The following is a 14,900-nucleotide window of genomic DNA, read 5'->3' as shown; positions in this document are numbered from 1 at the left end:
TATTATTACTGGATTCATTGTTTTCAAACTAATTTTTAAAATCTTCGAATAAAAAAAATACTGCCATAGTTAATTAGTTGGCCTTTGATTAGGTACATCACTTTATAATCGTCTAATTTAATTGGAACATTTTAAATTGAATTTCGCTCAAAAAGTAATTAAAATTTAAGTGGTCTGTCGAGTACCTATTTATCACATGAAAGGGTTATCGACAGGTATCGAAAGTTTATCATCCATGATCAAAGTACCCGCCTATAAATACGTACAGGTACCTGAATTTTATGAATTTCCGAAGGTTTGTAATTTTAAAAAAAATTGCCTTAATGATACATACGTAGGTACCTATGTACAATTTCTACGGTGCACTTGACAGTTTACTTCGCTACCTACTATATCGTTACATCGTTTGCATTGTTTCTCATACTATTCGGCACTTTATTTCGATTTCGTTTGAAATTTTTATTCGTTCAAATCGCAAACAAAATGAAATTTACTCAAGTTTTCACGTTGATGGTGTTCGTTATCATTTCCTTAGTGCAGCCAATGGTTCTGAGAGGAAGTCCGATAGCTCCATGTGAGTCTAGATATATGCCTTGTGCACAACAGACCCTGCAGCTGGTTCAGAATTTAGAAGACGTTGAATGGTAATTATTATCACCGTGAAGACGCAGAAAAGAGATGAAATTGTGTAAGCTAATACGAAGATGAAAATATGTACTGATCACGAAAGAAGTACCCACATTCGCTTCAATTTGTGAAACCATTACTTACGAGTATTTTAATTATTAACCGCAAAAATTACCTAATACCTATGTCTTTGATTAAAATAACTCAATACAGTAATAAAAAAATATGCACTGCAAAAGAATACCTATTCATTTACTAATTGCGAATGTTTCAAACTTTTGACGATCCTTAAAGTTATCTTATATAGGTATGTACTTCGGAGCTAATTTCTCTAATTCACAGATAACGCCATTCTTCCATGTAAGGTAGGTAAAGGTACAGGCATACCTGGTCAAAAAAAGATTAATTTACATAAATATTTGATATACATACATGCATATTGCATACCAACTTTTTGATGGATTTGTTACTGAAGATAACTCACATTTGCCATATAAAAAATCCATCATACAGTATGACACAAAAGTAGTGTCCAGTGACTTTTATTTCCAAGGGGAAAGATCTAGAGGGATGAATGAATTGAAGCGGCGTTGAGTAGGGAAAAATAAGGGCTTTCAAAAGCGGCCTTGAAAAGTTTCTGGCCATCCACAGGGTGTCCACAAATTGTAAAACCGGTTTGGTCAAAAAATTCAAACTGGTTTTTACTGGCGCAATGTATTCTATACACTAAGGCGACAAAAACGTGACAAGAATTTTTTAAAACCGGTTCCTTAATTTGCAATCAGTTAACAAAAAATACCCAAAAATTGTAGATAGAGAAAAAAGCTTGGGACAAAAGTTGTAGAGCGTGAAAAATTGCACAATTCTGTTTATAATCACATTTTGAAACCGGTTCATTGGTTCGCATTTGGCAACCAGTTTTTGACAATCACTTAACAATTTGAAGATGAATAAAAAAACTTGAAACAAAAGTTGTAGAGCGCAAAAAATTGAACTATTTTTGCTGATTGGATTTTGAAACCGGTTCACTAGTTTGCAGCCAGTTATTGAACATTTCCCAGAAATTGTGGATATTGAAAAAAGCCCGAAACAAAACTTTTAGAGTGTGAAAAATTACACAATTGTGTTCAATCACATTTTGAAACCGGTTCTTTGGTAAATTGAACCATTTTCGCTGATCGGATTTTAAACCAGTTCATAATTTGCAACCAGTTATTAAAATTCTCCTAAAATTTTGAGATCGAGAAAAAAGTTTGAAATAAAAGTTGTAGAGCCTGAGAAATTAGGCTACACAATTCTATCCAATCACAATTCCAAACCGGTTCAATGGTTTGTATTTTGGCAACCAGTTTTTGACAATCACCTAAAACTTGGAGAAAAAGAAAAAAGCTTGAAACAAAAGTTGTGGTGCGTGAAAAATTGAACCATTTTGTCGATTTGATTTTGAAACCGGTTCATTAATTTGCAACCAGTTATCAAAAGTCACCTAAAAATTCGAGATAGAAAAAAAGCTTGGGACAAAAGTTGTATAGCGTGAAAAATTACACAATTCTGTCTCTAATCACATTTTGAAACCGGTTCATTGGTTCGTATTTAGCAACCAGTTTTTGACACACATCTCAAAACTGAAGATGAAGAAAAAAGCTTGAAACAAAAGTTGTGGTGCGTGAAAAATTGAACCATTTTCGCTGATTTGATTTTGAAACCGGTTCATTAATTTGCAACCAGTTATCAAAACTCACCTAAAAATTCGAGATCGAGAAAAAAGCGTGAAACAAAAGTTGTACAGCAAGAAAAATTACACAATTATTGTGTTCAATCACATTTTGAAACCGGTTCATTGGTTTGTGTTTAGCAACCAGTTTTTTGACAATCGTCTCAAAATTGAAGATAGAGAAAAAAGCTTGAAACAGAAGTTGTAGTGAGTAATGGCTAATCAACTTGCAACCAGGTAACTTTTGATGGCTTGCTGCGATTGAATGAACCGGTTTCAAAATCTGATCAACAAAAATGGTTCAATTTTTCACACTCTAGCAACTTATGTTTCAAACTTTTTCCTCTATCCCCAATGTTTAGGTGATTGTCGCGAACTGGTTGCCAAATGCGAACCAATGAACCGGTTTCAAAATGTGATCGAAAAGAATTGTGTAATTTTTCATGCCCCATATTTTTTTGGTTCAAACATTTTTCACTATATTCACAATTTTTGGGTAATTTTTGATAACTGGTTACTAATTATGAACTGGTTTCAAAATCCGATCAGCAAAAATGGCTCAAGTTTCCACGCTTTACAACTTCTGTTTCAAGTTTTTTTCTCTATCTTCAACTTTTAGGTGATTGTCAAAAACTGGTTGCTAAATGCGAACCAATGAACCGGTTTCAAAAAATTCATATCACATTTTTGTCACCTTAGTGTGTAGGAAGCATTGCGCCAATAAAAACCAGTTTGAATTTTTTGACCAAACCGGTTTTTCAATTTGTGGACACCCTGTGCATGGGCCAGAAATGTTCAAGGTCGCTTTTGAAAGCCCTTATTTTTTCCCTACTCAACGCCGCCGCTTCATTCATCTCTCTAGCTCTTTCCCCTTAAAAATAAAAGTCAGTGGGCACTACTTTTATGTCATACTGTATTGTATATTGTTCTGTATCACGTCGTAGTTAAATTCGATAGATAAGATCATGAAGTTCAGAAGTTGGTAGGTATCGACTAGAATGTGAAATGCTAAATGGTAATCCTACTCCTTGAATATTACAAATATTTCAACAAAAATGTTCTTCGAAGAATTTTGAGGTCAAAATTGGTAGACATGGTTATTGGGATTTTTGAACAATTGTCCTGCGACTAATCAAAATTGGCTAAAATTTTGCTAGAAATAAAAATATTTCGACGAAAATATTTGAATTACCTATTCGTTGAATTTCAGTTCATTTTGATGGGTTACATGATACTTTTTCAACGATCCCAGAAACCTGAAATGATGATTCTAATTTTGTGCTAAAAATTCTTCCAGAAGGCTGAAAAAATATTCTCACTGAAACATTTGAATTCTTCGCGAAATGAACTCATTTCGATGGGCTGTAAGGTCACTTTTAGATAAGTATGCAACAGTTTAATTTTTACTTGGATAACCATTTTTGTGCTAAAGTTGGAAAAATACTCATTTTGAGATTGATCAAAACACTCTATAACAAGGCTCTTTGTTTTCAGGCCACTTTTAAAAATCTTGGAATAGAAAAACACCGCCATAGTTAGGCTTCGATTACATCATTTTATATATTATATGGTAATCAATAATCGCGTATTATTGATTATTGGGACATTTTAAATTGAATTTTGCTCAAAAAGTAATCAAGTTTATCATCCATGAACAAAGTACCCGCTTATAAATACGTAGTTACCTAAATTTTACGAATTTCCGAAGGTTTGTAATTTAATATAAATTGACTAAAAAATAAATAATACATTAGTACAATTTTTACGGTGCACTTGACAGTTTATACATTCGCTACCTATAAATCGTTACATCTTTTGCAAATTGTTTCTCATACGATTCGACACTTTATTTCGATTTCGTTTGGAATTTTTATTCGTTCAAATCGCGAACAAAATGAAATTTACTCAAGTTTTCGTGTTAATGGTGTTCGCTATCATTTCCTTACTGCAACCAGTGGTTGTGAGAGGAACTCCGATAGTGCCAATTCCAAATTGTGAGAATAGATTTATGCCTTGTCCACAACAGATCCAGTCGGTTCAGAATTTAGAAGACGTTGAATAATATTGGACTATTCGCATTGTAAAGATGCAGACGCAGAAAAGAGTGATATTGTGTAAGCTAGATATACGAAGATGAAAATCCTGATCACGAAAAAAGCACTTACACCACTTCGATTAGTAAAACCATTACCTATTTCAATTATTCACCGTAAAAATTTATTTAATATTTGATTAGAATATTTACTCAATACAATAATAAAAAAATATGCACTGTAAAAGAATGCCTATTCATTTACTAATTGCGAATGTTTTAAACTTTTGACGATCGTTAAAGTTATCTTAAAGTGGCCCTACTTACAAAATGGCGGCCATTTTGATTAACAGGTCAGCCGAAATCGCAGATTTTGCGTTACATGAGACTAGCACGAAATTTTTTAAACCGTTCAGAGGTAGATCGAAAGATCAGGCAAAAATTCATCAGCTGTCAAAAGTGCTAAAGTGTTTTATTTCGATTTTTGGTGAATTTTTGAAAATCTTTAGGCCAAAAATGAGGGAAAAATCAAAATTTTACCAAATTGACCAAGAAAGCTGAAATTTGGGATATACCCTATTTTCGACATGCCAGATCGATTGGAAACTGTTTCAAATTGTTTTGAGCAGTTCTGGAGCCTCCAGCAGATTTTTAAAACTTGAAATTTCCCAAAATTTTGTCAAATAGAGATAGAAAGCCGAAATTCATTCCGCAAACTAATTTCAATACGCTACGAAGTCGACTGCAGGTGGATTTCAAATGGGTTTGGAGCCTCCAGCGACCTTTTGAAAATTACTGGAGCCTCCAGCAGATTTTTAAAACTTGAAATTTCCCAAAATTTCGTCAAATGGAGTTGGAAAGCCGAAATTCATTCTGCAAACTAATTTCAATACGCTACGAAGTCGACTGCTGGCGGATTTCAAGTCGTTTTGGAGCCTCCAGCGACTTTCTGAAACGTTGTATGGCGATTTTTGGAAAATTTGAAATTTCCAAAAAGTAGCTGGAAGCTTAAAAACCATTGAAACCATCATGCATAACTCCATTTGATAAAATATTGTGGGAATTTCAAGTTTCAAAAATCTGGTAAAGACTCCAGTAATTTTTAAAAAGTCGCTGGAGGTTCCATAATGACTTGAACCCACCTGAAGTTGTCTTCAGAAGGTGTTAAAGTTGGAGTGCGGAGTAAATTTCGTCTTTCCATCTCCGTTTGATGAAATTTTGGGAAATTTCAAGTTTCAAAAATTTACTGGAGGCTCCAAGAATTTTCAAAAAGTCGCTGGAGACTCCAAAATGAATTGAACCCACCACACGGGCAGACAGTCGGCTTTTTAACTCAACTTGTTGAAGTTTTGTAGAAATTTCAATTTTCAAAAATCTACTGGAGGCTCCAGTAATTTCCTAAAATTCCCTAGAGGCTCCAAAATAACTTCGGAGGGGTGTGGATGAGGGTAGCATAAAATTGGACGTCATATTCGTGTTCGGGAGGTTCGATTCATATGGAAACGACACCTCGTTTACCAAAAACAATAATTTACACCAGAATCCATTTTTACCCCCTTTGTCAGTTTTTTCAATTTTTGACCACGACCCACCAAAAAATTTTTTTTGAAAAAAATATATGTTTTTTGGGGGTCGAAAACACATTTAAAAATGCTATTCCCATTTTTGTGCAGAATCATGATCATTGCTAAAACGGGCAAACAAAGCTAAAAAAACGTCATGGGGGGATATGGGAGGAGGGGGTGACAATTTTTGTGGGGATACCTCTTATGGATGTTTACAACATACCAAAAAGTTGAAAAAATCGGTTCGCATGGGGCTGAGAAATTTTTTTTTATTGTAATTTCAGAAAAAGGGGGGTTTCTCAAAAACGGGGGGGGGGGTCTGGGGGTCTGAAACTTTCGTGACGAAAGGTACTCAAGGGTACCCACCTTCCATGCAAATATCAACCCTGAAGCTCACGGGGGCAAATTCGCCACACTTATCCACCTATATCTAGTCTTTGTTTTGGAAATATGATTTTGAAACTTTAGAATTCGTTAGGATTTTTATAATTTTTTGAGGGGATGAGGAATGTTTTTATAAATTTGGGAAATCCTAGAAAATTGATTTGAATTAGCTTCTTATTCTCTTAAATTTTGTAAATTACACCATTTCAATTTTCATATTGTACTTCAGTCAGTTTTATGGTACAATTTTGAAAAATAAGCGTCTAGAAATTTGAGAATTTTTTTCCTCGATTAATTTGGTTTTTAGCCAAATTTTTGTAAAAAATGATGGCTATTGCGGTAGGCCCAGCTTTGGATAAAAAGGTCGTGGGTCAAAAATTTTGATAGTTCTCGACGTTTTAGGTGTGTCAGATTGTATATATATGAATACACGTACCTAGTACCTTGTGGTGCCCAGGTCTTTTATGGTAATTGTGGTGCCCGCCTACATAGAGGATCACATATATATGTATGATAAAGGTGTTTTGGTGCAGTTTGGATTTTTCATCATAGTTAGTCATAGAGGTGCCCGATACATAAACTTGGTACTTGTGGTGCCTGCCTTAAATTTTTTTTTTCACCTTAGAGTGCATTTCACTCGATTCTGCATCGTTTTATATAAAAAGATCTTGTGGTGCCCGATTTGGGCGCCACAGCCACAAGCCCAAAACCGGGCACCACAATGACTGAGTTTAAATCCATATTTATTTATATTTATTTATTTATTTACCTAGGTATATTTATAAAGAAGTTTCACTGAAACTTGAATTTTTACATTTCATGACCCGGAACCTGTTCTAATTTATCAAATCAACTCAAACATGGCAAATGGAGTTCTTTTCGCACCCAAAATTGACCCCCAACGTTTTAAGGGTCAAAGTTGAAAATTACAGAAAGGTCATTTTTTTGGAGGGGCATAATATGACCCCAAATAGATGAAAAGGATCTAAATTCATACCATTGGTCAGTACCTCCATTGTGATCAACATATCCAAATTTTAGCTTCCTAGGGCATCGCCACCCTGTTTAAGGTGGGAAAACCCACATTTCACTCCAACTTTTGACTTCCTCACCCCTAAAATGGATCTAGAATGTCCAAATTTTCAGCATACAATGGGAGGGTGCACCATGAGTGATTATTGCAGGTTTAAACCTTCCAACCCTATTTGACCTCTCTCCAGGGTCAAAAAGTGGATTTTTGGTCTATTTTACATGTTTTTCAATTTTTCAGACAGGCTACAGCCCCTCCAAATTGACCTAGAGAGTCCAAATTCTCACAGTACAATGGGAAGATGTACCCGAAGTGCCTTTTGCATGTTTCAACCTTCCAACCCCATTTTTACAGAAAAGTCATTTTTTTGGAGGGGCATAATATGACCCCAAATAAATGAAAGGGGTCAAAAATCATACCATTGGTCAGTTCCTTCATTGTGATCAACATATCCAAATTTCAGCTTCCTAGGTCATCCCCACCCCATTTAAGGTAAGAAAAAACACATTTGACCCCAATTTTTGACCTCCTCACCCCCTAAAATTGATCTAGAAGGTCCAAATTTTCAAAATACAATGGGAGGGTGCCCCATGAGTGATAATTGCAGGTTTCAACTTTCCAACCCCATTTGATTTCTCTCCAGGGTCAAAAAAGTGTTTTTTTTTTTGATATTTTACATGTTTTTCAATTTTTCAGACAGCCTGTAGCCCCTCCAAAATGACCTAGAGGGTCCAAATTTTCACAGTACATTGGAAGGATTAATCCCAAGTGCCTTATGCTGGTTTCAACCTTCCATCCCTATTTGACGGATTGACCTCTCTCCAGGGTCAAAAAAGTGGATTTTTGGTCTATTTTACGTGTTTTTCAATTTTTCAGACGGCCTGTAGCCCATCCAAAATGACCTAGAGGGTCCAAATTTTCACAGTACAATGAGAGGGTGTACCCGAAGTGCCTTTTGCATGTTTCAACCTTCCAACCCCATTTTTACAGAAAGGTCATTTTTTTGGAGGGGCATAATATGACCCCCAAATAAATGGAATGGGTCAAAAATCATACCATTGGTCAGTTCCTTCATTGTGATCAACATATCCAAATTTCAGCTTCCTAGGTCATCCCCACCCCATTTAAGGTAAGAAAAACCACATTTGACCCCAATTTTTGACCCCCTCACCCCCTAAAATTGATCTAGAAGGTCCAAATTTTCAGAATACAATGGGAGGGTGCCCCATGAGTGATAATTGCAGGTTTCAACTTTCCAACCCCATTTGATTTCTCTCCAGGGTCAAAAAAGTGTTTTTTTTTGATATTTTACATGTTTTTCAATTTTTCAGACAGCCTGTAGCCCCTCCAAAATGACCTAGAGGGTCCAAATTTTCACAGTACATTGGAAGGATTAATCCCAAGTGCCTTTTGCTGGTTTCAACCTTCCATCCCTATTTGACGGATTGACCTCTCTCCAGGGTCAAAAAAGTGGATTTTTGGTCTATTTTACGTGTTTTTCAATTTTTCAGACTGCCTGTACCCCATCCAAAATGACCTAGAGGGTCCAAATTTTCACAGTACAATGAGAGGGTATACCCGAAGTGCCTTTTGCATGTTTCAACCTTCCAACCCAATTTTTACAGAAAGGTAATTTTTTTGGGGGAGCATAATATGATCCCAAATAAATGAAAGGGGTCAAAAATCATACCATTGGTCAGTTCCTTCATTGTGATCAACATATCCAAATTTCAGCTTCCTAGGTCATCCCCACCCCGATTAAGGTGGGAACACCACATTTGACCCCAGTTTTGACCCCCTCACCCCTAAAATGGATCTAGAAAGTCCAAATTTTCAGCATACTATGGAAGGATGACCCATGAGTGATTATTGCAGGTTTCAACCTTCCAACCATATTTGACCTCTCTCAAGGGTCAAAAAAGTGGATTTTTTGCTATTTTACGTGTTTTTCAATTTTTCAGACAGCCTGTGGACCCTCCAAATTGACCTAGAGGGTCCAAATTTTCACAGTACATTGGGAGGATGCATCCGAAGTGCCTTTTGCAGGTTTCAACCTTCCAACCATATTTGACCGCTCTCCAGGGTCAAAAAGTGGATCTATTGCTATTTTACACGTTTTCCAATTTTTCAGACAGCCTGTAGCCCCTCCAAATTTACTTAGAGGGTCCGAATTTTCACAGTACAATGGGAGCGTAAGAATACAATGGGAGGGTGCCCCATGAGTGATAATTGCAGGTTTCAACTTTCCAACCCCATTTTATTTCTCTCCAGGGTCAAAAAAGTGGATTTTTTTTGATACTTTACATGTATTTCAATTTTTCAGACAGCCTGTAGCCCCCCCCCCAATCACCTAGAGGGTCCAAATTTTCACAGTACATTGGAAGGATTAATCCCAAGTGCCTTTTGCTGGTTTCAACCTTCCATCCCTATTTGACGGATTGACCTCTCTCCAGGGTCAAAAAAGTGGATTTTTGGTCTATTTTACGTGTTTTTCAATTTTTCAGACAACCTGTAGCCCATCCAAAATGACCTAGAGGGTCCAAATTTTCACAGTACAATGAGAGGGTGTACCCGAAGTGCCTTTTGCATGTTTCAACCTTCCAACCGTATTTGACCCCTTCCAGGGTCAAATGTGTTTTTTGACGTTTAGGAAAGCCTACAGCACCTCCAAATTGACCTAGAGGGTCCAAATTTTCACAGTACAATGGGAGGATGTACCCGAAGGCCCTTTTGCCGGTTTTAACCTTCCAATCCCATTTGACCTGTTTCAGAGTCAAGACAGGTTTGTTACCATACTTTTTGCAGGAGGAAGAAGAGAGTTGGGCGAAGCCCGAGGGGGGGTGCAGGGGGCACTCCAGTTCCCCCCCCCCAAGAATATAAGAAGGAAACAGCGATAGGAAGGAGTTGGGCGAAGAAAATTTGAAATAGAAACGTAAGAAAAAATTTCATCGATCACAATATTTTATTTTTCTAAAATGAGTAGGTAATGAGAAATATTGACAGCATTCGGACATTCTTGAAACATCAGAGTTTGGCGGGAAATATACATAATTACAAATAGGTACCTATTCCTGCACCTAAATAAAAATCTAATTTGTATACCGTGCTTAGTCAGTAGGTACATCGATTTTGTTTACCACATTTTAAAAGAATTAATCTTCCCAAAGAATTGCTGAAATTCTTTCGTTCAGTTTCAATTTTAGCTGCAATACAATTCGAAGCATGATTTTTGAATTCAATCGGAGCGATATTCCAAATTTGTTCACATATAGATTTGATATGTGCATCTTCTGTCTCACTAAATTCTACAAAAAATGTAGCAAATTGATCGCCATTGAACATGTTGCACGTCCGCTGCCAAAACGGCAAAACGAATTCGCGACAAAGAATTTTTGGCAACATGCACGTTATTATATACGTACCATATAGCGATATAAGGGACTTGAGGAATTCATCGCTCATTCTCGGTAGCCAGTACTTCAACAATACTACTGGTACGATAGGATTTTTACAATTTAGAAAGCATATACCAATGCATTTCACTTGGTCGACCTGGTTATTATCGAATGCGGTGATACGTTTCCAGAAGAACTCCTTCGCTGATTTCGTGAATGAAAATCTAATAAACATTGCATGAGGACTGCTACCAAAATGAGCAGGTACTTTTTGAAGCTGATTAGTTAATAAAGCAACCCAATACCATAACAACGAATAATTCCATATTTTTTCATCTAAACGGCTGATCAGTAATTTCGTCGCTACTGAAGGCCATAACTCTTTGATTTCATGCTCGAAACAAAATTCACAAGCGAAACCGAATCTCAGTTCTTTTCCTACTTCATCGCACGTCCACATTTTCTTGGTTATTTCAGTGTAGTCGATGCTTCCATACGAGTCGTATATAAAATCATCTGAATAATAGAAATTGTCCACACGGTCGTATTTCTTAAAGCCTACATAGACATACCGGATTATGTTATCAAAATGATGTTTCCAGATGTGAAATTCTTCATTAAGTTTATCAGCATACTGCTCCATTCGCATTTGGATTTTCTCACTTAAGGATGTTAAAGTTGTGGAGTTGACGAACTGTCTATTCGTCTTAGTTTCACTCCAAGATATCTTCACGTTTTGAAACTTTGAATCAATCGTGATGTGTGCATACATCCCATTGAAAAGCTTATCCAATTTTGCACATTGACGTCTTTGAATGATCGCATCACGCCACGATTTTTGAATAATCGAGCGTATGGTAAGATCTTGTAATGTAGGCACCCCCGTGCAAAAATCCCATTCCAACGTAGTACTGTACGAGATGTCCATTTTTCCGAACACATAGAAACGAATTTTAGTACCTACTTAATTCAATATGAAATCTGCAACAGACAAAATTTCAACCGTTGTTCAATAAAAAATTATGAAATAGGTACACACAAATTTCCTGTCATTGGAAAGAAAGCGTGAGGAAAGGAATCGTATATACTATAATTATATATTATATACCTATGGTCTCTGCCTATGGACCTATGAGCTAGATATGAGTGAAGTGAAGGACAACAAAAAAACAGCCCAGTATTTTCACTTACCTGTAAACATAAAACACTTCAGTTCATTTCTTCTTCAATATGTTTTCAGTTAAACTATTCACCTACTGTACATATAAAACAAATCAAACGATAAAAAAACAAGCTATCAGCTATTCGCTGATTGCAAAAGGGTTTTTGCTTTTTGTTAGGTGCTTTTTTTTTTTTATTTATTTTTTTTTTTTTTCGTAAATTTGATCACAGCCAAAAGCAAGAAGAAATTTACGGAGTAACGAATTTGCGAAAAAAAATAAAGAAAACTGAATAAAAAGCTTCTGGCTTTCGCTAGCTTTCAAGTTGCTTAGCTTTCAACCCCCCCCCCTACTTCCTCAGCTTTCAGCTAGCTTTCTGCTTTCCTGCTTTCCATCCCTATTATCATTTATCATATGTACATTCAGTTATTCAGTGATAATTCGCGTAATTAATTAGCAAAAGCAAAAAGCAAAACAATAAAGAACATCACACATTTTCACATTTCGTTAAAACGTCGCCTATACGCGGCGATGACGTCACACAGACTCTATGCACTCTCCAATCCAAATCACAGAATGGGTCTCTCCGAAATACTGCTCACTGATTGGCTACAAGTTAAATTGAAAATAATCAATTGCAATAGGGTTTATGCTGCTAGCAGCAAAAACCCTAATAATATGAAAAATAAAAAATATTATAATTTCTTATGGCAGAAATCAGGGCTTAAAACCATTTGGATTTTATTGGTTGTTGTGGTAGATGGTTTTTGAAAACCTCAAAAATAATGGTTTTTGGTTATGGTTTCTGAATTGGTTTTGCGATCACAAGCCTTAACGGTTCCAATTGGTTTTAAGGTTCAAGTTTCAAAGTTTTTCTGGTTCTGGTTTTGAAATGGTTTGAATTTTTTTTTAATGTGGTGTGGTTGTGGTTTTGGTTTTGTAATTGTATTTTTTTTCTGGTAGTGGTGGTTTTTCATATCAAAAACCATTTCAAATTTTCAATTGGTTTTGGTGGTTGTGGTGGTTTTTACATAAAAAAATTTACCAAAAAACAAATTTAAAGTATGAGTATATATAGAGTACTACTAAAAGTCTGATTTGAGACAAAAAAAAAAACAGAAAATTTGCATCACTGGTCTCGAAAAACCGAAAAAATTGCAGAAACCAAAAAGAACCATTTCATGAATTGGTTTATGGTTGTTATTGGTTATGGTTACATTTGAAATTCATTGAAATGGTTCTTGTGGTTGTGGTTTTCTCCAAAGAACACAACGTTTTGGTGGTTTTGGTTTTTTCAATTCAAATTTTTTTTCCAAATGGTTGTTTTTAAATGAAATGGTTTTCATTTTTTTCCAACGTATTGGTTTTTTGTTGTTGTTGTTTTTGAAATTTACAAAAAGAAGTTGAAATGGTTGTGGTAGTGGTATATAAAACCAATTGAAAAACAATGGTTGTGGTGGTTTTATTTGGTTTTGGTTTTGGTGGTTTTAAGCCCTGGCAGAAATAGACGACTGACGTCGCCATGTCGCCAAACTTACGACATGCCTTAGCGCATGCCCGAAGCCCGAACGTAAAATCAGCGTAGCTTGGCAGTGCTGCCAGATTGATAAAGCCATTTATCAGCAATTTTTAAACAAAAAATCAGCATTTCAATTTTCACATCTCTAATTTCTATTGCTTGAAAAATGATTTTAAACAGTTTAGAATGATAAGTACACTCAAAAAAGCATTTAGTCCAGGAGAATTGGCTCAAAAAATGGGGTCATAGGGAAAAGTTTGATAAGAAGCTGAATTTTGGTATACCTATAGTCCAGTCCAGGGCTGTTATATTACCGTAATTTATTCGCTGGTAAAATACGGTGGTAAAATACGGTAAAATACGGTATTTTACGGTATTTATGGTATTTTACTAATTTGGATATGAAGAGTTATTTTTTGTAATTTGACTTCAAACTTTCAAAGTTCTGAACTTCTGACGTTCTGACCTGCCTGCATCTGAAGTAAATTTTCATCTGTTTTAAAGATTACAAAAAATTTTCCATGGACATTTTTTGGAAAAGGAAATTCATGGGGAAAATTTTTGGTAACTTTCAAATCATAAATTTCCATGGAAATTTGGAAATTTATGAAGGAAAGATGGAAAAAACTGTTTAATTTGGCTTTTTGGTAAATTATGGTAAAATACGGTAATAAACTTTTGGTAAAATACCGTAAAATACGGTAAAATACCGCCGTAATTTACCAACATAAATTACCTTACAGCCCTGGTCCAGTCATTTTAGCAAAATTTTTAGTCGAGCCTCGAAAAAATTGGGGGCAAGCTGAATTTCACATTATTTGTTCAGATTGGTCTCTAAAACAACCCATCAAAAGTTGCACCCCACAACTTGCCGGCTACCCCCGCAAGAGGTCATTAACCTTTGCCAAAACATGTTTTTCGGCTTTATCGCCGAAATGAAGGGTCCGAGAGGGAAAATGTTCAAATAAATATTATTCTACGTTAAATTTCCTATTACCACGACCAGTTCAGTTTCAGTTTTTCCCAAAATGGCGATTTCACCCTTACTAAGGAGGGGGTGTGTAAGGTGAGAAAAAGTACATTTTTATTTCTTCTAGGAGAAATAAAAATGTTTTTTGCTTCTTTTGCGAGCTGTGCACCTATCTAACAGACCGCGTACCTATCTGCTACGGCATGTATAGGGACCAGGGTTGTCATTTTACATGTAGAATAAGTTATTCTACGTCTACGTGTAAAATAAGTAGAATAAGTAGAATATCGACGTAGACTATACGTAGAATGTAGAATGTAGAAAAAGTTCTGATTGGCTGTTTACCTGATAAGAAATGACGAAACGTGATAATGCTTACAATCTACAGCTTTGAGCTTACAACAACTTACAATAAAATTTAACAAATTGACCAAAAGTTCATCAATTTTTTTTGGTGAGCTTGAAAGCTGAATGCATGAGAAAAAATGAACAAACGAATAAAGT

General features: G+C 35.7%; 1 protein-coding gene across 2 annotated transcripts; it reads right to left on the bottom strand.

Moving 5' to 3' along the window:
• Nucleotides 1-10,295: 10,295 nt before the first annotated feature.
• Nucleotides 10,296-12,148, bottom strand: LOC135844307 (uncharacterized). Of its 2 annotated transcripts, none has more exons than XM_065362464.1 (2): nucleotides 11,939-12,148; nucleotides 10,296-11,728 (listed from the first exon to the last, which is right to left on the bottom strand). In XM_065362464.1, exon 2 carries the CDS (start codon nucleotides 11,673-11,675, stop codon nucleotides 10,464-10,466), a length of 1,212 nt encoding a protein of 403 aa, XP_065218536.1. In that variant the 5' UTR covers nucleotides 11,676-11,728; nucleotides 11,939-12,148; the 3' UTR covers nucleotides 10,296-10,463. The 2 variants fall into 2 exon arrangements, with proteins under 2 accessions (XP_065218536.1, XP_065218537.1); XM_065362465.1 differs by lacking the exon at nucleotides 11,939-12,148 and adding an exon at nucleotides 11,856-11,931.
• Nucleotides 12,149-14,900: the final 2,752 nt, after the last annotated feature.

The sequence above is a fragment of the Planococcus citri genome, chromosome 4 (genome assembly GCF_950023065.1).
Source record: "Planococcus citri chromosome 4, ihPlaCitr1.1, whole genome shotgun sequence".
Classification (NCBI taxonomy): domain Eukaryota; kingdom Metazoa; phylum Arthropoda; class Insecta; order Hemiptera; family Pseudococcidae; genus Planococcus; species Planococcus citri.
Note: the sequence above shows the minus strand (reverse complement) of the source record. Positions and strands in the feature narration are given on the sequence as shown.

What these genes read in the sequence shown, in the direction of transcription:
- LOC135844307 (XM_065362464.1), bottom strand. Translation starts at nt 11,675, where the DNA reads ATGGACATCTCGTACAGTACTACGTTGGAATGGGATTTTTGCACGGGG.